At 40.2% G+C, this 27,321-nt stretch overlaps 2 protein-coding genes across 4 annotated transcripts in view; both read right to left on the reverse strand.

Moving 5' to 3' along the window:
* Nucleotides 1–17,377, reverse strand: part of dicer1 (dicer 1, ribonuclease type III) — a 37,939-nt gene extending 20,562 nt beyond the window's left edge. For 2 of the 3 annotated variants that reach the window (XM_063908915.1, XM_063908917.1), the window contains exons 1-18: nt 17,252–17,377; nt 14,124–14,170; nt 13,251–13,361; nt 11,868–12,082; nt 10,909–11,071; nt 10,621–10,751; nt 8,257–8,391; nt 8,026–8,186; nt 7,333–7,501; nt 5,992–6,464; nt 4,874–5,006; nt 2,908–3,150; nt 2,632–2,786; nt 2,420–2,552; nt 1,668–1,743; nt 1,419–1,558; nt 787–966; nt 482–695 (exon numbers count right to left, since the gene is read on the reverse strand). In XM_063908915.1, the coding sequence (XP_063764985.1) occupies nt 482–695; nt 787–966; nt 1,419–1,558; nt 1,668–1,743; nt 2,420–2,552; nt 2,632–2,786; nt 2,908–3,150; nt 4,874–5,006; nt 5,992–6,464; nt 7,333–7,501; nt 8,026–8,186; nt 8,257–8,391; nt 10,621–10,751; nt 10,909–11,071; nt 11,868–11,981 (2,620 nt within the window). In that variant the 5' untranslated portion in view covers nt 11,982–12,082; nt 13,251–13,361; nt 14,124–14,170; nt 17,252–17,377. The remainder of the gene's footprint in view (nt 1–481; nt 696–786; nt 967–1,418; nt 1,559–1,667; nt 1,744–2,419; nt 2,553–2,631; nt 2,787–2,907; nt 3,151–4,873; nt 5,007–5,991; nt 6,465–7,332; nt 7,502–8,025; nt 8,187–8,256; nt 8,392–10,620; nt 10,752–10,908; nt 11,072–11,867; nt 12,083–13,250; nt 13,362–14,123; nt 14,171–17,251) is intronic. The other variant, XM_063908916.1, reaches the window with a different exon arrangement.
* A 5,449-nt stretch (nt 17,378–22,826) lies between these two features.
* Nucleotides 22,827–27,321, reverse strand: part of clmna (calmin a) — a 47,351-nt gene continuing 42,856 nt past the window's right edge. The window contains 3 exon segments of the mRNA XM_063909295.1: nt 22,827–24,220; nt 26,628–26,689; nt 26,785–26,875. Of these exon segments, the coding sequence (XP_063765365.1) occupies nt 24,097–24,220; nt 26,628–26,689; nt 26,785–26,875 (277 nt within the window). The 3' untranslated portion in view covers nt 22,827–24,096.

Genomic DNA, 27,321 nt, shown 5'->3' on the forward strand with positions numbered 1-27,321 from the left:
GCAGTCCAGATTTGCTGGCCACTGTTTCCGTGACAAATGAACGGAACTCATTTTAGATATTATCACATGGAAGCCTTCTAAGGGGTCAAAAGCTAAACTCCACACATTATTCTTGCTCTGATCCGATAAACATTTTCATGCTCGATCTTACAATAGAGTATTATCATATGGTATCTTTGGCCGAGAAACCCTGGTATCAGTTTTGAAAATGTTGGATCAGAAATGCCAGAAGACTGTAGAACAAGGTCTATCGACTTTGAGCGCACGATGATGATTTAACCAAGGGTAGTTGATTTAGCTCCAAAATAAATGTATACGCTGATTCAGACATCAAGTTTCCAATGCAGGTGAATGGAAACAAGTCTTATTGGACCTGATGACATCATAGTATCACAGGGAAGTTGGAGTACCACTGGAGTAGGGGTTTGGTCTACACTGAGGGAGAGTAATGCTTCTAATCTGACAGAGGTATTGTACCCACCAATATTCAGAGGTAGAACGCAGTAGGCCGAGTCAGCCAGCGTGGGCTTGAACTCCAGTGCAGGTTTCTCCAGGCGGAGGATGTGGGAGAAGATGTACTGGTGCAGGCGGGTGATGAGGTCCAGCTGGGCGGTGGTCAGCGTGAAGCCGGACTTCTGCAGCTCGATGGAGATGGTCACCTCACCCGAGCGGGTGTACACCGGGAAATGGGGGATCTGGACAGAAGAGAAGCATCAGCTACCGTCTACCATCACACTGTCTTTCCTTCCTCAGTCTGATCCGAGAGAACAACGGGAAGCGACGTACTCGAGGTATGGGTTTGGCAGTCAGGATGCCGAAGCACCTGGTGGTGTCCTCCGGTGGGTACAGCTTCCTTCTGCGGAAGTTGAGTTCATCAGGGAGGGGGGTGGTGAGCACCATCCCAACCACGTATAGGTAGTACGTCTGCTCTGGGACTGCGTAACTGTCCCGCAGACACTCAGGTATCTGAGGAGGAGCAGGAGAGGAGAAACACATTGAACAATTCTACAGGATGCTGTTTGTAACAAAATAGTCATAAATAATAAAACATCTTTAAACACACAACTGAAAACTGCCCTTTAGGACATTTCTATTGTTTTAGAGCGACAAAAATGAATCCCTCAAAGTGACACATCAAGATTTTAGTAATATATTTAAATGTGTATTTATAAATCTGAGAGTAAGCTCAAATGAAAGATTCTGAATTAATACTTAATACAAATTTCTGCTCAATAATTTCAACTTCCAGTCCAGAGTAGAGCGATGAGGGTTTGCTGGTTATTTTGCATAACATACACCTTTTCCATCCAAAGGGTAAAAGAAATATAGGGATTGTCCCATAAAAATGAAAAGTATAAATATTGTTTTTGCATTGAGATGCTAATCTGTTGGCAGTGAGAGTGAGTGCGTCTCTTTACGGCTTTAGGGTAGCACTGCCTCCTCTTGGTGGAGCCGGGTCGGCCTGGTACGCTGGTCTCCTCTTCATCGTGGAGGTCCAACTCCTCCTCATATTTCACCGTCTCCTTTCCCACCGGCATCAGGTGATCATCCAGCTCACCTGGGGGGAAGGAAGCAGCATAATGAAGGTGAAAAGGATGCAGGGGGAGAGTGACCGACTGACAGTGAATCGTTTCCCCAATCATGCATCGGAATCATTCTGGTTTCACCTATTTTGTGAAGTTTCTCACAACACAGAAGAGCAACTGCTTTCTCTGCCAGTCTGGCACAGAACATTACAGGACCCTGCAGAGACAGAGACACAGTGATCAAACAAGGAGCCTGAAGAAGTTATTACTGAATTATATATGTATACCCCTTTGTCAATCAAACTTTGACATTTGGGGGGAAAAACAAAATGAAAAAAAGGGGGAAAAATGGCCTAAGGACCTGTGTTCTCAAAGCACCTTTTTCTGGCAGTAAGTGTTGTAGTAAAATGTCTTTATAAAAGTGCTCTGTATTTTACAGAGTGTGTATGCATGTCAAATGTCAATGTAAAGAATGATGTTTGTTCTAGTATCAGGGAGAGTAAAAAAGTGAATATATATAATAGATTTGAAATGTGCAGCCCCCCACAGATACTGTCCTTTAACCTTTAGAAACACAAACTGGAGAAATGAGAAACTGCCCACTGACGGCAGGTGGATCAGAGGGAAGGAACATGCAAAGTTGATAATATTGGTGAACTAAACTGATATTTTATTTCTATTGAGATCCATCCATCCATCAATCAATCAATCAAAGGGGCTTTTCTGAAAAGTGTGGAGTTTTCCAACTCAAACACTCTGAGCAGTCGAACAAAAATGGCAGAGCGCTCAGGAAGCGCACTCTCATTAAAAAAAAGTTGTCAGAAGAAGCTGCTATGTGGACACAGGCCCTTAGAGTGTAACAAATAACAACATCATGAAATGTTCTTCCTCACCTTCAGAGGGACTCTCAGAGGGGAGTTGATGGGTAGGTAGAGCGTGGACTGGAAGCGTGCGTCCGGTCTCTCTGCTGTTTTACACTTGGGTGCTAGGTGAGTGAAAGGGTCGCTGGGCAGCCGAGCGCAATACCTGAGCACCGGAGCAGAGGGGGCATTTAGAAAGCTGATTTAGGAGTAAATGGAATGAGGATTTGAAGACTTCACCCGACCTGTTGATGTGTCCGATGGCCGTGTTGATGGTGACCCGGGGGCCTCCGTCCTCAGAGCGGAGCACGTATGGCGGGAGGATGTTGTCATCGTCCAGAACCTGATCCACCTCGTACTCACTCACCTCCACCGACTTGGAGCACTTGTTCCTTAAGATCTGCACGAATGGAAAATAGGACTAGCTTCACTAGATCATAGAGGATGATGATCTAACTTTAACATTTGCTACATTTCTCATAACACTTTTAAACTAATCATCTACTGAAAGAAAGTGTCACCTTCTCGATGGACTTGTAGGTAGTGAGATCTTCCTCAAAGCCTCTGGTCCTCTCGCTGTCAGCCAGCATGATGTAGTTGGAGACGGGGGCTCGCGCTCTGCCTTTGGACTGGACGTAGGAGCGGTACTCTGTGGGCAGGTCGAAGCGCACCACCAGGTTACATTTTGGGATGTCCACGCCCTCCTCCACGATGCTGGTGGCGATCAGCAGGTTGGTTTCATGAGCGCGGAACTTGCGAAGAACCTGTGGGGGGAGCCGAAGTAATAGAAAGTCTTTAAGAAATGCTTTCTGAACATAAATCCATAAAAGATTAACGTATGAAACCCATCAGGGAGCACAACTCATGTGCATTATTAGTAGGGGTGTAGCGGTATATGTATTCGTACTGAAAATATTGGGTATGGGCCCTTCGGTTCGGTACACTTCGGAACACGTGTGTACCGAACTAATATGTGACCCCTCTATCAAAATCAGTCAGAGGTCGCAACGGCTCATTTCCGGGTAGATGTGGATTTGAGAAAAAAACTTGGGTTCAGGTGTTTTTTAAATAAACAAAGTATTGGCTTTCAGAATATGAAACTTGTATTGCCAAATTCACACGATAAATACATTTCTGAAGTTGTAAAGGGAAGATGACAAGCACCTGCCAAATCGCACTCCGCTGCTACTCAGCGCCACTGTAATTCGCTGATCAATATGGACACAAACGCATATAATCTGACGCGAAAGAGAGGGGAGCGGGATCAGTGATCAGGATCAGCTGCTGCTGACCGAGACCACGCAGCTCCGCACGATCACCTGTAGCTCCGCCGCGGTACGGACCGGTGATCGGAGCAAAACACACACTTCAAGTTAGACCTTACACATGTAGCTATTTTATGTACCTCTGCAACAAAATGAACTAGTTATGAATACATTTATTCTCTGTTGTCTGTCGGGTCACTCATTACTGGATTAGCGAGCTGCATGACCGAGAGTTATTTAACAGTACGGCGCACTACATTACACCCGACTGCCACTGGAACATGCAAAGCCACGTCCTGCAAACTTCCCCCATTTACGAACAGCACACAAGCATACATCTGGCAGAGGTACTGAAGGAGGGAGTATCGGAATGGAAGTTGGAGAGGCCAGGAAACACTATTCCAGTCACAACAGATATCTGCCCTTTCTGCAAGCAATGTGGACAAGTACATTTTTCTGAAAACAAAAATGACAATACAATGAATGTACAAGCTGACAACAAGTCGTAATGTCAAGCTGCTGATGTGAATAGTACAGTACAGTTCATTTTCGAAATGCTGCACCTTAATGTTTATTTTATTATATTTTGTATTTATTTGAGAGAATATTCACAGTTTACTAATAATTAATTTAATTAAAATAAGGTTTTGTGATCATTTTTTCTGCTGTACCGAAAACGTACCGAACCGTGACCTAAAAACCGAGGTACGTACCGAACCGAAATGTTTGTGAACCGTTACACCCATATTTATTACTGTTAGCAGTTGGACAACCCGATATGCTCTCAGTGATTGGCTAACCGCCGTTTGTATTTCTTTAGCAACTTTAGAAATTAATCTTGCTTATTTATGGTGCGACCCCAAAGAAAAGGTACAAAGTGCAAGAAGGCCCACATTTAAATCTGTGAATTCATGTTTATAGCCTGCCCAGAGTTTGTGGGAAACTTTTGTTTAACTGAGTTTAACTTTATTTCTTAAAGTTTGCAAGAAGTCTTTTTTGTTGGGTCACTAACGTGTTTGTTGTTGAATTTAGGCAAAATGTTGCCGCATGGTGACTTCAGGGAAGCTAGAGGATTGTCTAGTTCCGTTTTTTTCCACCATCTCCAGCTCTGGCAGTGTTTGTGATGTCTCCAAAGGTGGAACTTAGTCTACTAGTAAACTATAGCTTCCTGTCTTTGGGCTGCAGGAAGCTATACTATAACGAATCATATGAGCATGTATACCTCCTCTTGCTTCCTGAACTCCACCTCCATCTGCTTGTTCCGCGGCTGGTTCTTGCCAATGCTGTGTCCGGTGATGAAGTTGCTGCTGATGTAAGCCAGCTCCGGGTCCTGCTTCCCCGCTTCTTTGATCAGTCTGAGGGAGAAACACAGACATACATGGTGAAATTTCTCTAAGATGTACAGGCATAACCACAGTTTATTCAAAACATGTGAAATATTCTGCATTTATTCCACAGTGCCCTTAACAAATATCTGCTATTTTTCCATAGTACACTGCTCTTAAGGGCACTCTGATCATGATTCAATTCAAAGAAAGAGGTCCGGTCAATTTAGCACCAGACGTGGTCAAAAAAACACATTCATTTGCCATTTTTCGCCATCCCAGAATACTTTGGAATACTTCTTAAATATTAATTTATGTATTTCTGGAGAGCACAAAACTTTGTTTTTTAAGATGGCTTCACTTATCCAGTGAATTAAATAAAAAAGAACATAGAAAACAGCGCAAGACAAGAGAAGAGGTTAACAGAACTGGTCGCCAGAGAGTTCAACAGAAAAGCAGAAAAAGACAGACAGAGCGTAGAAACTAAAGGGAAAAGCAGAAGAAGACAGGAAGTAAACACTAATGGGAACAGCAGAAGACGACCGACAGGAAGTAAACACTAAAGGGAACAACAGAAGAAGACAGACAGGAAGTAAACACTAAAGGGAACAACAGATGTAGACAGACAGGAAGTAAACACTAAAGGGAACTGCAGAAGAAGACAGACAGACGGACAGGAAGTAAACACTAAAGGGAACAGCAGAAGTAGACAGACAGGAAGTAAACACTAAAGGGAACAGCAGAAGTAGACAGACAGGAAGTAAACACTAAAGGGAACAGCAGAAGGACACAGACAGGAAGTAAACACTAAAGGGAACAGCAGAGGAACACAGACAGGAAGTGAACACTAAAGTGAACAGCAAAAGGACAAACACAGGAAGTAAACACTAAAGGGAACAGCAGAGGAACACAGACAGGAAGTGAACACTAAAGTGAACAGCAAAAGGACAAACACAGGAAGTAAACACTAAAGGGAACAGTAGAAGGAGACAGACAGACAGGGTTGACAGCCTACCGGTTGAGGACGACCGCCGTGTAGCGCCGCTCCACGAAAATGATCCCACACAGGATGTTGGTGAACGGCGAGGGGAAGTTGGCTTCAGGCCTCTCTTTGACCTCCACCTCCTCGTCCTCATCTTCATCCTCCGAGTCGCTCCATGAGACGTAGTTGTCCTGGTTGCGGTTGTTGTACCACTCGACACTTTCGAACTGCTGCCGCTCAAAGGGCTTGTACTCGTGCAGGATCTCCAGCAGCCGGAGGACCTTGGGGGTGACGAACTTGAGGTCCAGGGAGGCGGGGGAGAAGTGCTCTTCGCACAGGGCGTGCACCTTGCGCAGGATGGTGTCGGTGAAGAGCAGGAACTTGCGGCTGAGCTCCTCCTGCTCGTGTTTGATGTACTTCTGGATCTCGCGCACCATGATGCCAGCGGCCTTATCGGCACACCAGGGCCCCAAAACCATGAGCACAGCCAGGCAGTCCCCCAGGACCTGATCAGGACAGAGACGGGAGGGAGTAAGGAACCTCCTTGCTACTTTTTCTATTAAATGCTGAACTGCTTATTAACTTGAGGAACTAGATCTAAATTGAGAATGGGTAACCTCCCTGCTTTCTAAAAAGTTATTGCTGCAAGGCAGTAGTTTGCCCAGACATACAGCCCCGGAAAAAATTAAGAGACCAATTCAGCATTATCAGTTTCTCTAATTTTATTATTTTTAGGTTTGTCTTTGAGTTAAGTGATTTATTTTTATTTATTTATTGTATTCTATAAACTACTGACAATTGTTCTCTCTGCTGGAATTCAACAGACACTTGAATGGCTGTCATACATGTAGAGATACAGATTTAAGAACAATGTGGAGTGGCCTCTTAATTTTTTCCAGATCTGTAGTTATAATAAAAACTAGTCACCTCAATAGTTAAAAAATAAATAATAATAAATCCCCCAAAAACACATTTATAGTGATTGGTTATCTGGCCACTGTTGTAATTGGTCAACCATATATTGAACACACTCTAAGGTAAAATCAAAGAAACATAAAAAGGGCCCCTTTAACCATCACGAGGGACACTGGACACTTTTGCATATCCATTAGTTACTGAGCAACATTCTTTTACATTTGGAGTTGTGTTTGTGTCCACATGATGATCTCCACTCTTATAATAGGTTGGTTAGAAAAGTATGTGTCTCTGACTGTTCCCCTGCTAGTCTCTAACTGGGTCTGCCTGGATTCCATGAAGCGCAGTGTCAAGTGTGTAATCGCAGCGATGCCGGGGTCAAGCATTAGGCCGAAGAGGCACTGTGATCAAAATTTGAAATAAATTCAGAAAATAAAAGTAAGTCCTGCAGGATCTGACCTGCTTGGAGATGAAGGTGGGGTCCCGGTCCTCTCTGGTGACGCAGATGTTGCAGTCATTCAGGAAGTGGAGCGCTTCCTCCAGCTCCTCCTGCAGACACAGAGAGAGACCACTCTTATCCAGGTAGGGGCCGCAGTCCAGCACCACTTCTCTGGGCTGAGAGGCGTATCTGAAATACACACAGAGCACAGGTTACATCACACAGCTACTGTATGAGTTCCCCTTTTATGTTTGACAGTGTGTAATTAAGGACAAAATCAGAATCAGAATACCTTTAATTCTGACATTTCTTGTCGCCATGTATAGTTGTTGCCATGTATACACACATTAACCATATATATTGAAGCTGTTCACTCCTGTTTTTTTGTCAATGGTTTAAGGAACAAAATGAAAACAAGTGTAAAAGTTTAAATCTCCTTTGGCAGAGAATTACATTTTTTATTAATTGTTAATTATTTTTTTTACATTTTATAGAATACATGTTGTTTATTCTTTGTATTATTATTATTATTTATTTTGGGGGAATTTTACATGCAAGTCTGTAAGTGCAGAATATTTATCTAATTTATATGGCTTAAGTGTGTTAATGTGTGTTTGACTGTGTGTGGACCCCAGAATGAATAGCTAATGCTCATGCTAGTGCTAACAGGGATCCTTATAAAGTCATGTAGGTCAGAAGCAAGGGCTGTGTACCTGTCCAGAACCACCAGGTCAGTGGCGGTCTCGGCATTGCTCTTCAGAATCCTCTCCAGATTCAGGATCTTCTGCTCCAGCTCTGACGGGTCACACTTTCCGTTCAGAATGGAGGCGGTGAGACCCAGGATACGAGGACAGCATGAGGAGCCATCAAACAGCTGCACATAGAGAGAGGAGAGTCATTCACAATTCTCTTAAGACTATTATCCTGTGATATCTCAGTCTCACCTTCATTATCTCACAGTACGGGTGCTCGGTGATGGCCAGGTGGCAATCATCAAAAACCACCAAGTTGATTTTAGACAACGGTAAGATTTTCTTCCTTAGAACGTGCAGGAATATGTGGCAGGTCATGACCAGCACCTGCATAAGAAAGAGAGGAGAGAAAATTATTTTCAACAATGACTATGGAAACATTGGTAATAAAGGTGCAAACAGAGGGGTGCGGGAATGAGTCCCTAATGCAGAAATGAGTTAGCATTTTAGCACTTGTGGTTTGCTTTTGTCAAGGGAAATGTTTTTTTGAACTTGTTAAATACCTGAAACTAGGTCTGTGATTAGAAGTTTAAGAGATGTTCATGTTTTATTCTATAACATAAAATGCGTAAGTACATGTGATGGAAACTTCTGAACCAATGGAGGCGAAACTCAGAGACACGGGAGAGCAGGAACTTGATGGTAAAACACTGTTGGGTTTATTCAGAGTTGTGGCCGGAGAATTGACAAGACATATACTGTAGACACGAGTTGCCACAGCGGCTGCCAAACCAATTCTGAAGAACTCTACTACAATACGAAATTTAACCAGTACAGAGTGTATAATCAACATTCCTCATCAGCGAGAACAGACAAATATGGACCGTGAATCTAACTAGAGCTGTCGTCTATGGAAAAGAATGTGCGCCAAGGAAACTACGTTCCAGATAAGAAGGGCTTCTAGACGTCCCTGAACAATAACTATCTCGTCAGCTTGTGCTCGGTCATTGATTGGCATCAACAATGCGCCCAAGCTGCCCCTCCTTAAGGGAGGTTACAGCACCCCAAGGGAGAAAGACCTATGCCTTGGGACAGAGGAAGGAAAAAATGATGAGCTGTCTCAAAGTTTAGCTAACTAAGCCAAAAATTCCTTAACAGTACATATTTTATATCCTCTATGAGTCTTAAAAATAGCGGTTATTAGACACAAAATGTCCTGATGCGCCTTTAGCTTAGCGGTGTTGATGCACAGCCATGCAACCGTGAGGTAGTAAGTTCTTAGCCTTGCATTAGCATTTTAGCATTAACCCTTTTTACTTATGGGGATTGTGTTTACGCTTTAAAAAAAAGAATAAAGTGGTGTTAAAATGTAGAGATTATCCTGCTGAACAAAACATGTAAGTATCATAAACCTATTATATTCCAAAATCCAATGCAGAAATCACTTTGCTTTTTGTTGAGGGAGCCCTTCTGATGCTAACTTCCGGGTCGGCCTACAAAAACACATCATCGCTGCACCACTCTTTAAGTGGTCAAAAGTTAGAGATATTAATCTTGGTTGAACCCATAATGTCATTTGATGCATTGTACTTTAACAAGTCTATTCCAGTCTCACAAGTACAACTACGTAATGGTCAATTCTTAAGTTTGACAAAACTCAGCAAAACCGTCACAGCCTCCATAAGCATGGAACTAGCATGAAGCTAGTGTTAATTTGCTACTAGTTATTTTCAGGGCAAAGAGCAAAGTATTACCAGAACATTTACAAACATTGTTTGTTTTTAGTTCAGAGGATGAGGACTGAAGACGGAAATTTCATTTGAAGCATCAGTATACACGGACTACTTTAAAGCAGATGTGTATTTCAGTGGTTGGAGTCAAACTGTGGAATTGTCTACAGAATGATTTAAAGGGTTGTATGAATATTTTTCAGTTCAAGATGTATAAAAAAAGAGAAACTAAACTTTATGAAGTGGCAGGTAATCTGTTTCCTTAGTTGATTGTGAATTAGTGTGTATGTCGCTTGATTCTTTTCTCACGCTACTGTAAATATGGACCGTATTTTCCGGACTACAAGACGCACCTGAATATTAGCCGCACAAGCTAAAATTAGGGGAAAATCCTGTTTTGTTCATACATTAGCCGCACCGGACTATAAGCCGCAGGATTCAAAGCTTGTGCAAAAAGTAGCGGCTTATAGTCCGGAAATTACGGTACTCGTCTTGCTCTTGCTAATCTAGTCTCTTTTTCACGCTAATTCGTACGGCACTACTTTGCCTGGCGGATGGACATGTGACCAACATACCACTCTTTTCCCCCGTGACCGTGTGTCTGATCACATGCCCTTCCGCCAGGCAAAGTAGTGCCGTACAACAGCGGAACAACAACAGTGGTAACTATAATTGACAGACCATCTATTTTGATTGTTTATTTACGTTTTGAGTAAGGGGCAGGCAAATAAGATTTATTCTTCTCCCTGCTCCTTTTCGCTCGTGGAATGTGTAAATAGAGTTGTGTTTTGAATGTGAATTAATTCCTTTTCTTATGTTGTGCCCCATCATGAGCGGAACAAATAAAATGAAATGAAAATTTACTGTCACAAATAAGGCAGCTCACCTGATTCTGGATTATCTCTTGACTCCATTGTTGGTCAGTCCATGCTGACGTCTCCTCCACGTCTATGTACTCTCCCACCTGGAGGTCAGAGTGAGTCCTGACTGCAGCGGCCTGCTGAACCACAGTCAGAGCTGTAGACCAGGGAGAAACATGTCAAATCAAATCCATGCATCAGAATTTAAATGAACAATGAGTTTGTTCTAATTATGTTAAGACCAATACCACAACGGTATTTCATAGGTCACAATAGAGACACACTGAAGCACAGGGACAGGTGTTGCAAGTCACCTGTGTTAACCAGAAAAACGGTCCTCTTCGCATTTTCTTGGTAATGTCCACGGATTTGGTGGGAGAGCTCTTTTGTTAGAAGTACTGCAATAAAGGTCTTCCCTGAGCCAGTATTCAAGCAGACAATAGTATTATGTTCAATAGCTGCTTCAAGAAGTTCTACCTGTGGAGGAAAGGTCAAGGTTTAAAGAGGGGAATATAATAAACACAATACTAACCAATGAGAACAAAACAACAGCACTGATTAGCTCTTAATAGGTGCAGGAATCAGTCCTAAAACCGCTAAATGTGTTAGCATTTTGGCACTTATGGTTCACTTGTCTATGGTTTTTTGAACGTGGTTTGGTTAAAGGCCTAAAATAAGCTGACAAATATGACTTAGTCATAAAAAACAGAGGTTGCTAACAAGCGACTGATGTAGTAACTAACTACAGTACACTACTAAACGCCATCACGCCCAACATTAGCCACCTTTAGCTTAGCAGAATTGATGTGCAGTCATGTGCCGGTGATGTAGTTCCTTTAAAGCCAAAGCCTAGCTTTTTACTTGTGTTAATAGCATTCATAAATCATAAAGTGGTGTTAATATGTGGAGATTATCCTGCTGAACAAAATGTGTAACTCTCACCTTTGACATAATGTTCTGGAATAAATAATATAATAATTTCCTGGAGTTTTCCCAAATCAAAAGAACATTTCCATTGCTTTTTATGGGAGGGAGCACTTGCAATGTTGACTCGGTTGGAAAATCCATCATCACTCTACCACTCTATTAAGTTATTATCAATCATAAGCTGACCCACAGGTGCTTCTATTTCAGAATTGTTCTGTAGCACTGTAGTGTTTTTCCTGTGATAACTATACCTTCGCAGAAGCACCACTCCATGTGCCTATTGTTGACCCTCCCTCAACACACTTCTACAACACTCAGAGCAGCTGGCACACACACGCCTCCTCACCTGATATTTCCTCGGTGTATAGATGTTATCATGGATAGCCTCCTGCTGCCATGGCAGACCAAAGAAAGGCCCCATGGGTGAAGTGGCAGGGGTGACCAGCTGTAGGCCTGCCATGCTTCAAAGAGGTGGAGGTGGGGGGGTGGGGTGGGGGGGATGGGGCAGTGCTCCTCCAGTCGTACACTTTATCTCATTTCATAATCCTTTTCAGAAGTTCACTGTGGGGGGAGATGAGGGAGCTGTGTTACAGAGGTTCTGCCACACATAACTGATTAGGGACAGTTAGGGTCTGGCACATAACTTCTTAGACCAGACAATGGTTTTTAAATATCTTTTTCAGGGCTTGAGAGCATTATTTAGAACGCAAGAACAGCTTGTAAGGAGCTTTAGAGCAGCTTGAGCTTCTTTCTAGATTAGAAGAGAGCTTGAGGACAGCTTAATTAGATCTTGTTTGGGAAGTAAGGGCAGCTCGTTTACAGATCAAGTGGTTTTGGATGCTGCTTACAGAATGACAGCAGGTGTTTTGGAGATGGATTAGAACGTGGAAACAGCATGTTTGGGAGGTTTTTGAGAACATGAGCAAAGCTTCTTTAGAACTTCCTTAGATCATAAAGAAAAACCTTCTTTTGAACATGAAAATGGCTTGTTTTGAGCTTGATAAAACACCCATTTAGAACTTGAGAACAGCTTCTCTGGAGCTCTTTTTTCCCAAATTAAGTTAAAAATGTCGCAATGTGGTTTTGCTTGGTCGGGAATTTTATACAAGGTTGAAAAGATTGGATTTTTCCATTAAATATGAAAGAATGGTTCTAATGGTACCTGCCATAGATCAAGTATTTGAACCCGAGTCGCTCCAGTCATCTTTGGATAACAAAAATGTAACAGCACTTGTTTTTCTTTAGTACCATGGATCAGGACTCAAAACTGACGGACTTAACCGAAGGCTGGCCTGTTGAATGCAACATGCACTATTGACAAATCCAGGGGACACACCATATAATTTCTCTGACAATGCCACATTGTTAACAGCAAATCAGTGTTGAAATTGGCAGAACAGAAGTGAGTTAAAGATAGCTGTTAGCCACAGGTGTGCTGGATAACTTCAATGGAGATTTCATACAGGTACACATTCAACTCTATATAGTACATTTAGTATTGGGTGACAGAACATTTTAAAGTTATCATAATGTATTGAAAATAAAATTGAAACATGGCATGGCTTAGATGTTGAGAAAAGCTAGCTTGTAGCTTTCTTAGAGCATGTGGTTTAGATATTGAACATTGCCAGTTGTTAGGAGTTTGAAAACAGCTTGTTTAGGGCGTGAGTTCTAAAGGGGAAGATCACATGGTCAATAACAGAATCAATGTCTTAGGAAATATACTTACAGGTAATAAGTGTGACTTTTTGAATAAGCAGACAACACTTAATCTGGGCTTCATGATAAAACGACTCTCAATCAAGTACTGACGAGCCCCCACATTTAGGAGATAAAAGATCTGAAAAACAAACGGAGAACATCGTTATACATTTTGCAACGCAGATATCACATAGACATATATAAGTCTTTATTACATGGCTTAGTTGATACTCGATTCTGATTGGTCAACTCAGAACTTGTGACACGTTGTTAATCCAGTAGTACAGACCGCTGTCAAGGACTTATTGACCGTTGTTAAGGAGGATCAAGAAAGAGAAAGGAAAAGAGGTTAAAGACGGAGCGCTGGACGTCAGATAAATCCCCAGAAGAAGACAGACAGGAAGTAAACACCAACAGGAACATGGTCGGGGCTCTGCAGGGTTTAAGGACTTGGTAGTGGATCAGAAACTGTGAACACACTTGAACAGTTACAAAAAACCTTGATCAGTGCTGCCGTAAAGTAGTTGTCGCAGTTCCAGGCATTGGTGCGCCGTGGAATGGAGTTTTTTTTCTTAGCGGAAGAAATACGATCATTTTTGAGTCAATAAAATAATTTCAATTAATATTGGGGGTCGAGTTGTTAGTTTGTTTAATATCCGGCCGTGTATTAAGCGGGATAATGTAGAGCGAGGCGGTCATTATGGGGAAAAGAGCACCCGACAGGCTGATCAGGGAGCCCCAGGCGAAGCGGAGGGATCTTGCTCAGCACAGTCATTAACTACACATATTATAGTGTTGTTAATGACTAGGTATGTAGAGGAAGAATTTAAGTTAGCTTAGCTTCCACAAAGACTGCGTCTGTGCTGATGCTACTGTTACACCCAAAAGTAAAACAGCTCACCTCTACACAAATGAGAAGTGTCAGGGACTGTGACTGGGTCCTCAGCTCTGCAAAGACAAAAGCAATGATAAATAGACTGCATTTATATATTTAACTTATTAAGTCTTTACAACCACTCAAAGCACTTCTACATACACAAGGCAGACGAAAATTCACATGCACTCAATCACTGTTGGCCATCGGGAGCCATTTATGGGTTAAGTATCTTCTCTGTGGATACATCGAGATGTCTCCTGCAGGGGAATTTAACCACCTTCTGATTGGAGGACGACTGCACTACCTCCTGAGCCACAGCTGCCCACTAAACGCAGGGAGCAAAATGAAAACGGTGCGATGCTGCCGGGTGCCAGAGGCTTCTTAAGGTGCAGTGAGCAGAGGAAGGAGTGATCCATCAGTATAACAGTGTTTCCCTTACTCCCCAAGTATATTTCAGACCCATTTCAGCATTTTCTCTTATATAGGTCCTCGATAGATTAACTAGTGGCAGCATGACGCTCTGCCCAGGCAGCCTTAGGTCTCACTGCCTCAGCTGTCTGCGGTCAGGGCAAGGGACTTCTACTATAATGACAGACGTGTATGTGTGTGTCACAATTATTTCATCAACCCTTGGACTGGTCCTGCTTGGACTGGTCCTGCTTGGACTGGTCCTGCTTGGTCTATGTATTGCTGAGCATCTCAGAGGAAGTTATGTGGGTCTGAGAAAATGGAGAAACACTCTGTCCGGCCAGGTTAGTGCAAGCATCCAATCTAATCTGTAAAATAGAAGGGCACAAATTCTACACGTCTATGTAGCCTATGTTTTCTTTCACAAAATAGCAAGCCTGTCAAACTTTTGGTTTGTGTGGCCTGTATTTGAAAAACCAGTACTTTTTTCATTTGCCATATGCCTGTAGAATATAATCGACATACCACTAATCAAAGTGAGAATCACAATTATACGTAATTTAGTGACTTGTTTTACTTGAGTACTTTGTCTATTTTTAAATATCAAATATGACTAACATTAGCGCCACAACATAATCATCAGTGTCACACGTCAATAGGTATCAATAAAGGCCAGTTTGAAATGGTATATAAAAATAGAACGTAAATTCTGTGCCAAAAGACAATAATAAGAATCAAAGTGACCCATCAAGATCAGCACATGCCACTTTTTGATCTTTGCTTCACTCCAATCTTCACTTGACATGAAGACATGAATACTTCTATTCATTAAACGTCTATAACTTCTGTTCAAACAACACCATATAACATTGAAAGAAGTATTATTCTGAAAGGGCTGTAAGTAACATTTATTCTTATGTCAGTTGTAAATGACTGAATCATTTACACGTGTGATATTGAACCCATGTGCCCCTGTCCCACAGTCTTGCTGCCAGAAAAAGAGATAAATATGCTAGGGGTATTTCAAGCAAGACATACATGCAGAATACAAAGTCCAGAACCTTTTTTACTGCATCATATCCAGTCATTAACTCAATAAACAGGGGCCTGTTTGATAAGCTAATATCTTTGATTCTCTGTACGTTACTCTGTGTTAACTGCATTAGAGGTTTCCTCGCTCAAGTAACCATTACATTCAGTGGTGGAAAGTACATATACTCAAATATTGTACTTAATCAGAAATCAGAATCAAGTGTATTGCCAGGTACGTTTACACATACAAGGATGTATAGAAAAGTGTTAAATGTATTCAGAGCGTTGAACATGAACATGGCTCACAGTATTAAAAAACCACAATATGATTCGCCTACATGGTGTGCATTAGTTTTAAGTATAATGTTTGTGGGGTGGGTTGGTGCCAGTGGGGGTTCTGTGTCTTGTTAATGTGATCAGTGTTGGATGAAATATTCAGATCCTTTCACTTAATAAATAATAATAATAATAATAATAATAATAATAATAATAATAATAATAATTAATACAAATATAAATACTATTGTCTTGAAATACTACAAGTACAAGTCCTGATTTCAAATGTTACTTTAGTAAAAGTACATAAGTATTAGCATTAAAATGTACTTAAAGTACAAAAAAACAAAAGTACTCATAATGCACAATGGCCCATTTCAAAATAGTATAAAGTAATTAAGTATCAGCTAAATGTACTTCTGTAAGTACTGTAAGTATCACAAGTAAAACTCCCAGTTATGCAGCAATATAGTATTACAGTTATTATAGTGTTGGTTTGTCATTTTAAATTGTATATACATGAAATACTGTGTAGATCAGTGGTTTAATATGTACAAAGTCATATGAAGTGTTGGGAGTGTTAAAATAAATGTAGTAGAGTAACAAAAACAAACGATATTTGCCTCTGAAATGTAGTGAAGAAGAAGTATAGAGTAGCATTAAATGGCAATACTCAAGTATAGTACAAATAGGTCAAAAAAGTACTTAAAGCAGAGACCACGCTGAGTAACATTGGCTAGCTGGTTAGCAACTAAGCAGCTCCATTTCTCATGAGTAGCTGATATAATACACATGGCCGTAACCTTAAAGCTATGTTATTAACTATTAAGAGATGCCTGCTTGAAATAATCTGAACTCCAAAGAGCAATACGACCCCTGGCCTCACATTGGTGTCAAAGTATGAACTAAAGACGCTCGCTTATATTAACAAACAGCTGGGCGCTAACGTTAGCATGACAGATTAGCTTATTTACGTTGCGTTATGTTAGCTGATACCGTGATGTATTGGTACACATGAAGTCGCCAAATAGTGTGCTATTAGCCCCTTACATAGCAAAAGGGCTAAGACTCATAACTGCAATGGAAACAACGCTAAACAACTTAGCCTAGCATGGCTAGCGAGCGTTATTGACGGTTAGCGCCTGTATTGAAGCAGATCATTTTTCGCCTGGCTATTAAATGGCCATACGCTGTATGCGTGAGTGTGTCTGCCTGGTCCGGACTGTGAGAGTTAAACTGAAACATGGCTTCACCCGAAATGTACAGCGTAAAAGGGCAACACAACGTCTGGACAGCGGCTACAGCCACCATGCACCATCACCATGTCAGTCAGACAGCCAGCCTGCTAACTAGCTAATGGCTAATAAGGCCAACACATGCACGAGAGCAATGTTATTTCAGTAAAACCAATAATATAATGTGCTAAATTATCTCACCTGGTGTATTTTTTCGCAATTTTATTCTTGGATACAAATACTTAAAATCATTCGTTGGATTTCCTCACTGCCATTCACTATTGCTGTCCCGATTTGGTGGCTTCTCGTTCACGCTGGGACCACTTCCTTCCACCCGGGCCTCTGCTACGTCAAAACATTAACGTCAATTCCGTAAATGCCAGTCCAATTATGGGACGCTATTCTACTAAAGTGAACGAGAATCCCTGCACTTTATGACGTACTCAAGTTACACAGCTACTGACCTCATTTTTAGGGTTAGGGTTATTTTTTGTAACGTTGTCTGATTACATTCTTTACTTATATTATATTATATTAGCCTATATTATATTATATTTTAGAGGTACTATTATTCTGCTGCAGTGTAGCATGTATGTTTCATCCTGCCATAATCTGATAAGTAAATCTCCACGCGCGCGCACACACACGCACACACACACGCACTGTTATGTTCCCTACATTGATATTATTTTTATTATCATTATAATTTTGTTATAATTGTTAAACTGTGTGTTTAATGCTATACAGACGTGGGTAGATGTTCTTGACATTGTTAATATTTTTTTGTTATACTTTATCATATCAATAATGCAACATTTAAATACAGGAACACTCAAATTGAGCCAAACAATTACACACAAGAGAATATATAACCAAGACATTGTTAATTCCCAGAGTGTTAAGGGAAGGAGTCACATTACCTACTTAAATGATCACATAACAGCCTTAGGTTACATTTTTTTGGTGAGTGGATTTACATTTCTGCCTATGACTTGTGTGTTTAATTGTTCTTATTACAAACATGGAAAAAGGTGTTGATTACTTTCTTTATTTAATGCTATGCCGCTCTGTGAACATCTAGTCCAAATCTGGTGACATTCTGATCATTATTTCCACAAGATACACGTGATATGGCAGACATGGCACCCTTTGACTACATTTCAGTATTTTCAGTTATGAGGAAGGTCCAACGTCAACCAAAAGAAATACATTTGCTTTCAAATTAAAACCTGTACTGAATTCAAGTCTTAAAGCAGAAGCTTTACACATGGAGTGTGCATATTATATGCACAGACACACACTTGTCCTTCATCCTTCTCATGCAACTCATTCACTGAGATCGGCAGCACTTCTCAAGCACAGCTGCGATAAACAACAACATTGGTTTTAGATGATAACATGAACACAAAAATACATGACAAAAGGGGTTTTCTATCTTTTGGCCGACTTGATGTTCTGACAGCTTCTTCCAGCAGGAATTTAATCGTCTCGTAATCGTGTAGGTAACCTAGACATGGCCTGTAAAACGTCAAACAAACTAGTAGAAGACCGGAGAAGTACTCTGATCTTGTATTTGAGTAAAGTAGAAGTACCAGAGTGTAGGAATACTCTGTCACAGTAAAAGTCCTGCATTCAAAATGTTCCTCCAGTGAAAGTAGAAAGTACTCTCATCTAAATGTACTTAAAGTAGCGACAGTAAAAGTAGTCATTGTTTGATTGGTCCATTTCAGAATAATATCTCTGATATGTTTTATAATGATTGATTATTAAAGTGTTCTCAGAGCTGGTAAAGGCGCAGCTAGTTTGAATGGCTCTGTATACTGCAGGGTAGCTGCTGGATTTACTCCAGGTGAACTACAGTCTGATTTAAGGGCTGATTATATTTACCATCAATAATCCAGATCTGTAAAGTAACTGAAGGGATTAAATAAATGTAGGGGAGTAAGTAAAACATTTACCTTGGAATTCTAGTGGAGTAGAAGTACAAACAAATGTGTTCTTTAGTACAGTACTTGAGTAAATGTACTTACTTACCACTGTGCTTAACACTATGCTTATCAACACAGTTACTTTAAACATAGTTTACATTGGAAAATACAAATATTGTATATTTATTTATATTTCTCAATCATAAAGGGCTCAGTACAAATGAAATAGCAGCAGGAGCAACATTTCACTGCTTCTGTGTGCTTCTTGGTTCAGCCTGGAGTCACGTGATGTCCTCTGGGTGGCAGCATTACTACATCAACACAGTGAGCAGGCCTACAGTGCCTTAAGCACTGTGGAAGCTGTACTGTTTCTTTCCTACTAGGCCTGCAGAAAGGCTATATACTGTGGTGTAAAGCAAAGTTCATGTACTCAAGTGCTGTACTTATGTACAAATTTGAATGACTTAAGTTTACTTGAGAATTTTTGATTGTTGTGCTACTTTGTACTTCTACTCCACTACAGTTCAGAGGTAAATGGTGTACTTTTACTCCATTACATTTATTTAATCCCTTTAGTTACAGATCAGGATTAATGATGTGAAATATAATCAACCCTTAAATCAGACTTAAGTTCACCTGAAGTAAATTCAGCAGCTACCCTGCAGTATACAAAGCCATTCAAACTAGCTGCACCTTTACCAGCTCTGAGAACACTTTAATGATCAATCATTATAAAACATATCAGAGATATTATTCTGAAATGGACCAATCAAACAATGACTACTTTTACTGTCGCTACTTTAAGTACATTTAGATGAGAGTACTTTCTACTTTCACTGGAGGAACATTTTGAATAATTTTACTGTGACAGAGTATTCCTACACTCTGGTACTTCTACTTTACTCAAGTACAAGATCTGAGTACTTCTACTTTTACTCAAGTACAAGATCTGAGTACTTCTACTTTTACTCAAGTACAAGATCTGAGTACTTCTACTTTTACTCAAGCACAAGATCTGAGTACTTCTACTTTTACTCAAGTACAAGATCTGAGTACTTCTACTTTTACTCAAGTACAACATCTGAGTACTTCTACTTTTACTCAAGTACAACATCTGAGTACTTCTACTTTTACTTAAGTACAAGATCAGAGTACTTCTACTTTTACTCAAGTACAAGATCGGAGTACTTCTACTCTACTCAAGTACAAGATCTGAGTACTTCTACTTTCACTCAAGTACAAGATCGGAGTACTTCTACTTTTACTCAAGTACAAGATCTGAGTACTTTTCCAAACTCTGATGCAGCAAAACTCCAAACTTTCACATTTACAGGATACTTACTGGATCTGGATTTGAGGCCCGTTTTAACATTTAACAACTAATCAGAGTTAGAAATATTAAATCAGTTCCACACAGGGGGAATTTACACTGTGACATTAAAAGGGGAGAGTTCAGGAAAAGTTCAAAATGAAATGAGTAGATTACAAAAGTTGTTTTACATCTGCCGGGCAACATGTCACTGAATGTGTTCATGCACTGTATGGCCTTGCTATAAAAAAGCAGTTCTGATCAGTAGGTTTTGTTTTTTGTCACTGGGGGGCAGCACTCCAAAACATCTTTATGTGGCAGGAGAAACAGAGCAACACAAGAATTAATTTGGAGTTCAACAACTCCCAATAGATCTGAAAAACTCTTATTTCTTTAGATTACAGCAGATTTAATGTCATTGCACAGAGTACAGGTACTAGTTAGAATTGAACCTTGAAATCCAAGGTTATTCACAGCAGATACTGAACCAAAGCCCTGCCTTTTATTTACTAAAACAATGAACTGAGAGAGGCTAGACGGGTCTCAAATGCTCAGTTGAGCTGAGTGGAACTGCTGAGTCACATAATTATGATTTTTCACCAGCTCTTTTACACTTCACTTTTGACCCATTGTTCCAGTAAAACTATTGCATAATGCAGCTTTAATGAAAAAAGTTATTAAGGTATTCACAGATATCTAAAATCTCTAAAATGGCACAAAAATAAAACCCACATACAAGAAGGATGAGACTTTACAAGATGCCCTTTATTGCACTCGACTGCTGCTGATGAAACAGTTAGGTTCCAATACAAAAGCTAATATGCTTTACTAGGTCAGTCCTTTCAGGGTTATGGTGGTGGGGAGGCTGCTATGGTCCTGTGGCCATAGTCACTAGAGACACACACACACACACTCACACACACACACACACACACACACACACACACACACACACACACACACACACACACACACACACACACACACACACACACACACACACACACACACACACACACACACACACACACACACACACACACACACACACAGTCTACTGTACCCTTGTAAAGGCCTTAAACTGTCCCACTATTTCTCATAAGTCCTATCCTAGACTCAGAGGGACACAGTATTTTAGGACATGGTGCATTTACAGTCAACATGTGTCAACCGAGTGGGTTACTACTATAAATCTAATCCTTATTATTTCTATAAGGTGGTTCTACTTTGAAAACAAAGTTAGGCCCTTGCCCTTACCCCGGTTTTATTCTTTAAAAGATATACACATGTTAGAGTTGATTTCATGCTTACCTAATGTATGCTTATTCTATATCAGATTGTCAAGGACAGGGTGTCCCAGTCTTTATTTTTCTGTTTGAATCCTGGCATCACAAGATGATTATGTATTCATCATGAAATAATTATATTTCTCATCATAGCAAGATATGATAGAGAAACTTATTTTATAATCTTTGATCTCCATGCTTCAATTTCAACATCAACCTGAAATCCAGAGGTTCTAACTGACTGACTGACATTAGCAACCCTACGCAGCCCTTGATGGAATGTCTCCAGTAGAACTGAGCCATGTTCTATTTACATAGTTAAGTCATTCTGAGGTTTTGTGAATGTAGTTCATTCAAATAGGCCGATAAACACACTGAAATATCAGTGTTAAAACATGGAATGGACTGACCTGTATATCTCAGCAACCATCATAATCAAAGTTTAAGAATATTTAATAACAATAATGTTGACTCTCAATTAACCAATAAAATGCATTTCTGGATAAAAAAACAGACTTTTGTGCTCTTTGGTTAATCTTTAAAAATGCTAGGGTTATAGTGTATTGTGATCTGTAATTGAATGACATTTATTTGATCCTGTCTTTTCAGTTTCTGGTCTTTATTATTCTTTCAGCTCCTGTACTTTTCTTTGTTAATTCGTTTTTTTTTATCCTTTGAAACTTATTATTTATCATAAAGTTTGTGATCATTTCATCGTGATAACTCACAGGAGGCCTTAGTATTTTATTCCACCGACTGTGTTTCCTTGTTGATGGAGTGTTTATGCTAATATTGAACTATCGGTTTTCCAAAGATCTGTTTCCAGACAAACGTAGACAAGACAGACTTTTTTTTTATCGTAACTGGCAAAACAGAATTCTAGCACAATTTGCATTTAGGTGCTGGAATAGGTCCTAAAATCTGGAAATTAGTCCTAAAACCTGGAAATACACAACACACACACACACACACACACACACACACACACACACACACACACACACACACACACACACACACACACACACACACACACACACACACACACACACACACACACACACACACACACACACACACACACACACACACACACACACACACACACACACACACACACACACACACACACACCACACAAACACGATGTGATACTGTGGTACTGTGCTATAGGACAACCCGGCTTGTAGTGAGCAGGAATAGCCCTCAGTCAGTGGATGGGAGGGATATTCAGAGTAAACAAGAGACTTCACCCCTTTGTTATAGTGCTTCATTACAGACAATATTCAAAAATAACATATAGAAAGATATTCCATTGTAAAGCATTCTCTTTCTATTGACAGGCTGGGAAAAGCATAGTTCCATCACATAAAACATTTCTTTCTCATAAAACTATTTAAAAATTAGCCATAAAATATTACAAATACATATTCCGCTTAAACTGTTATGCAATATAGAGCTGGGCAACGCTTTAGTACAAGAGTAAGTGAAGACCCTCTGTGTGTTATAAACAAAACCTCCATTCCTGTGGTGAGTTGTGGACTTTCTGTATGAGCACTATCTTTGGCAGTTTGTATTAAAAAGTGCAACAGATCATAATCCCCCTAATTAATCTTTACAATAAATCTGAAAGCCCGGTTGTATCATCTACATGTTCGTTTGTATTTAACAGCTTCAGCTTCACTATGTCCAGTTTTTATTGATCTTGATTTTTGATATCTGATAAAAGTAGAGTTACTTCCAACGTCTTCTTAAATGGCTATTAAGATATTTAGGCAACTGTGCGTCCATAAAAGCATAGAATATATTTATGTACAAAAAGTGTGCTGCACAGTCATAATGTCTTACAATTTCGGCAATAAACCTTCTATAGTGTCTTTCAAAAAAAAAACGTCAGGACCACGGCTAGGAGATTTACACACTTTGTGAACCTTTTACATAAATTAAGCCATCATTTTATGAGTTTTTTGTCCATTTTTTGAGAATAAATTCACAACACTACAGGAAAAAAACATAATAAGTAAAGATAAAGTTGTTATTTTGTATGAAAATACAACATTTTTTATGCAAAGTTATAAGGTACTTCAAATATGATGACTTTCCCTTAGAATTGCACATTTATTTTCATAGCACTTATTTCAAAATACTGACTTTTCTTCCTCAAATTTGTTAATAATATCAATCTTTTGTTGTGATGTTTTTGACAACTTACCTCTCAAAATGTTATTATATATCACTTTACTAGACACATCGTGATCTTATATAGTACATCTTCATTTCCTAGCAGTGGCCCCAACACATTTTCATACAGATTACATAAAGCCACATCGAAGTTCAAAGCAAAAATCTAAAAAAGCTTTAGTAGTTTGAAATACATAAATGCCTTCACTTGATCTGGAGTACAGTCAGAGTAATGAACAGGAAAGTGGCAGTTGAGCTGTGTGTGTGTGTGTGTGTGTGTGTGTGTGTGTGTGTGTGTGTGTGTGTGTGTGTGTGTGTGTGTGTGTGTGTGTGTGTGTGTGTTCAGCGGTCCAGGTTCAGCAGCAGGCTGGGCAGGGTCTTCAGGTCCATCTGAGGCAGCACCAAGAAACAGTAGAGCAGCAGCCACAGCAGCAGCAGCAGATACAGCTCTGAGTTCTCCCCACACCTAGACACACACACACACACACACACACACACACACACACACACACACACACACACACACACACACACACACACACACACACACACACACACACACACACACACACACACACACACACACACACACACACACACACACACACACATAAAACAAAGGTCCAAATAAGGTCAACAGTATACAGATTCTGGTTTCATGCAGCAAGCAGCTTTTAGTCATTAGTCATAGAGGACAGAAACACATGAAATATGCGTACTGGCATGTCTGCACTAAACCTATCGAACCACTCCCAATCAACTTTTGCACTCCTGTTTCTCAAAACACGTACTTTTGTAAATACATTTGCTGTATTGAGCGCACAAGGGCATTCCAATGCGAAGTATGCCAAAATGCACTTTGAGTACCCAGTGTTGGGCAAGTTCATTACAAAATGTAATACAGTACATATTACTTATTACTGTCTTTTTAAAGTAATAAGTTACATTACATTATTACTGTCTCTGAAATGTAAAGTGTTACACTACCTTTGCGTTACTTTGAGTTACTTTCACCAAAATAACCTCTAAAGTATGGCTTTAAATGCTAAAATGTAGTTTATTGCAGCTCATTAATTAAAGCTATCTATCTATCTGGCAGTACATGCTGAACATTAGGAAAGAGCTAGAAATTAAAGTCATGCTCTGTTTAAGTGGGCTGAATAATATGTCGGTAACATGACGTCTCTGTGTGTTATTAACAACATGTTAGTGGAGCCTCTGCACGGCTCTGTAACCTGCTGTATATGAACGAGTCTCTATTCAGCGTTAGCTCATCTTATCATTGGTGTGTTAACGGGGATTTGGCTGACAAGCTTTCTAAAAGCCAGCGACTCCACAGAGGACAGAGGCTGCAGATCTTCAACACTCTGCAACGAGTCTCTCAACTTCTCGGGGTTCAAGCAGCAGACCAGAGAAAGTTACCCTCTGCTGCTTCGGCCTGCGCACACTCCTGTCATTCTCTTTTCTTTTCTCTGAGCCTGCAGCTCTGCATTGTGAATCTGCAGCTCTGCATTGTGAGCCTGCAGCTCTGCATTGTGAATCTGTTTCTGCAGCTCTCTAAACCAATAGTAAACAGGCTTACTGAGTTACTATTCTACCTGCACAATTATTTCTCAGGTGTCAAAATGTCTCGCGATGTTTGTGAATTCTTAGAAACAAAACACCACATCATTTCGGGTTAAAATGTGTTGTAACTGCATTACTGAGAATTGTAACAGGTATTATATTACTCACATTTCAGAAGTAATGTGTTATATAACTGCGTTACAGCAAAAAGTAAAACATTACTATAACTCTGTTACTTTTGTAACGGGTTACACCCAACTCTGTGAGTACCAGGATGGAGCTCTTAGAATGATCAAAAAGTTGAGTGTGGAACGCTGGACGCTTGGCTACGTAACAGAAGTTACGTCACTATCTACAATTGCTCCAGCATACATAGCACAAACAAATTAATTGTTATACATTAACATTTTTTCTATATAAGTAATGAACGACTATACTGGTGTCAAAAAGTAGTCACCATTAAATGTATAGGGTTAATTGAACAGTCTGTAATTTAGTACCGCCAGAACTCGTCGCTAGCTCACAGCGCCGATTATCACTTCCATTGACGGCATGACCGGGTACACGGTTGAAATTAATACAGGTATACGGTATCCGTATTGAGACACAGCAAGAGTTCCCAGTATATTAATTGGATAAGCTTTCAGGCACCACTTTTTTCATGACATGATTTTTTAAATCAGTACATCAGTATCATTTTCATATTGCTCTTTTTCACACATGCAATGGCAATGCTGGAATAAAAAACGGGGAAGGGAAAGTCCAGCAGTAATACAACACTAATATAGCCCACCGCCATGAAAAAGCAGGGGCGTAAATGCTAAACCGTAAACAAGTTTTGGATTCAAATGTGTCATCAGAGGAGTCCTGTGATTGTGTTCTTTGCCCTCCATGAGAAAGCGCCTTCAGACGGACAGATCTCTTTCAGAGCTTGTCCCTTCAATTTTGCGGCCTCATTAACAACTCAGCCATACATGCATTACCCCTGAATATTACTTAGTTCTGAGATGGAAAATATAGAATATTGACATCAATAACAGGACAGCCTGTGCACTACAAGGATAGACTGCAACTGAGAAAGGGATGTTCAAAGTTGACTAAAGTCCTAAAAGTGTGAACTTCAAATAAGCTAGTTATTCAATGCTCAGTTATCTTTTTAAATACTGTTATTGCAACTAGGAGCACACATTGTCCTCTTGAAAATTTGAGCACTACTGAACTAGTCGATCACTCTTTTGTAAACCTTGGTTAAAATGTGTCGCTTGATGTATTAAACATAACTAAAACATGGAGGTCTAAGTTCTTACCAGAAACTGGAGTCACTGTTGTCCGCTGCTCTGGTAGCTGCTGTCCTGGCTGTCTCATTGTCCTGAGTGGGGAAAGATTACAAGTCTCTTAGTAAACAGAATCAAAGAGATCAGTAATACGTCCATATCATTTAGAAGGAAATGGAATGAAACCCACCTGGGCCTCAGTGAAGCGGGCCCCCTTTCTGTGACGGAGGACCGGAGGGATCTGGCTTTCATCCTGTCTGATGGAGCTTCTACTGTCACTCCTGAGAAGACACAATCCATTTAGGTTTCAACGAGAAAAAGGCCCAGAAAACAGAACAGACAATATTTATAGATTCCTGGACCTTTTCCAAGAAACAAAATTTAAAAAACAAGACTAAAAAAGCTACTTAAACCTCCACGACAAGCACACTTGTTTGACATATTGTTGTTTAACAGTTCTCATAGCGAGCTACTGTTTGTTTACACATCCAACAGACACAATGCAACATTAGCATTCATCTCTAATGTGTCTCTTGCACTGGCGAATAGATTCTCCTTTTAGCTCTTTTTTGGTCTCCACCACGTGCCGAGGAAAATCTCTACCTCTGTAGCCGCTCACTGTTCAGCTACTCTCTGTCTGTGTCTGTGTGATGTTTGCTGTTGAATATGTAGTGTTAAATTGTGTTAGGCACACATGTTAGATTCCATTTAGATAACCCTTTGATAT

This window comes from Eleginops maclovinus, chromosome 19 (genome assembly GCF_036324505.1).
Source record: "Eleginops maclovinus isolate JMC-PN-2008 ecotype Puerto Natales chromosome 19, JC_Emac_rtc_rv5, whole genome shotgun sequence".
NCBI lineage: Eukaryota > Metazoa > Chordata > Actinopteri > Perciformes > Eleginopidae > Eleginops > Eleginops maclovinus.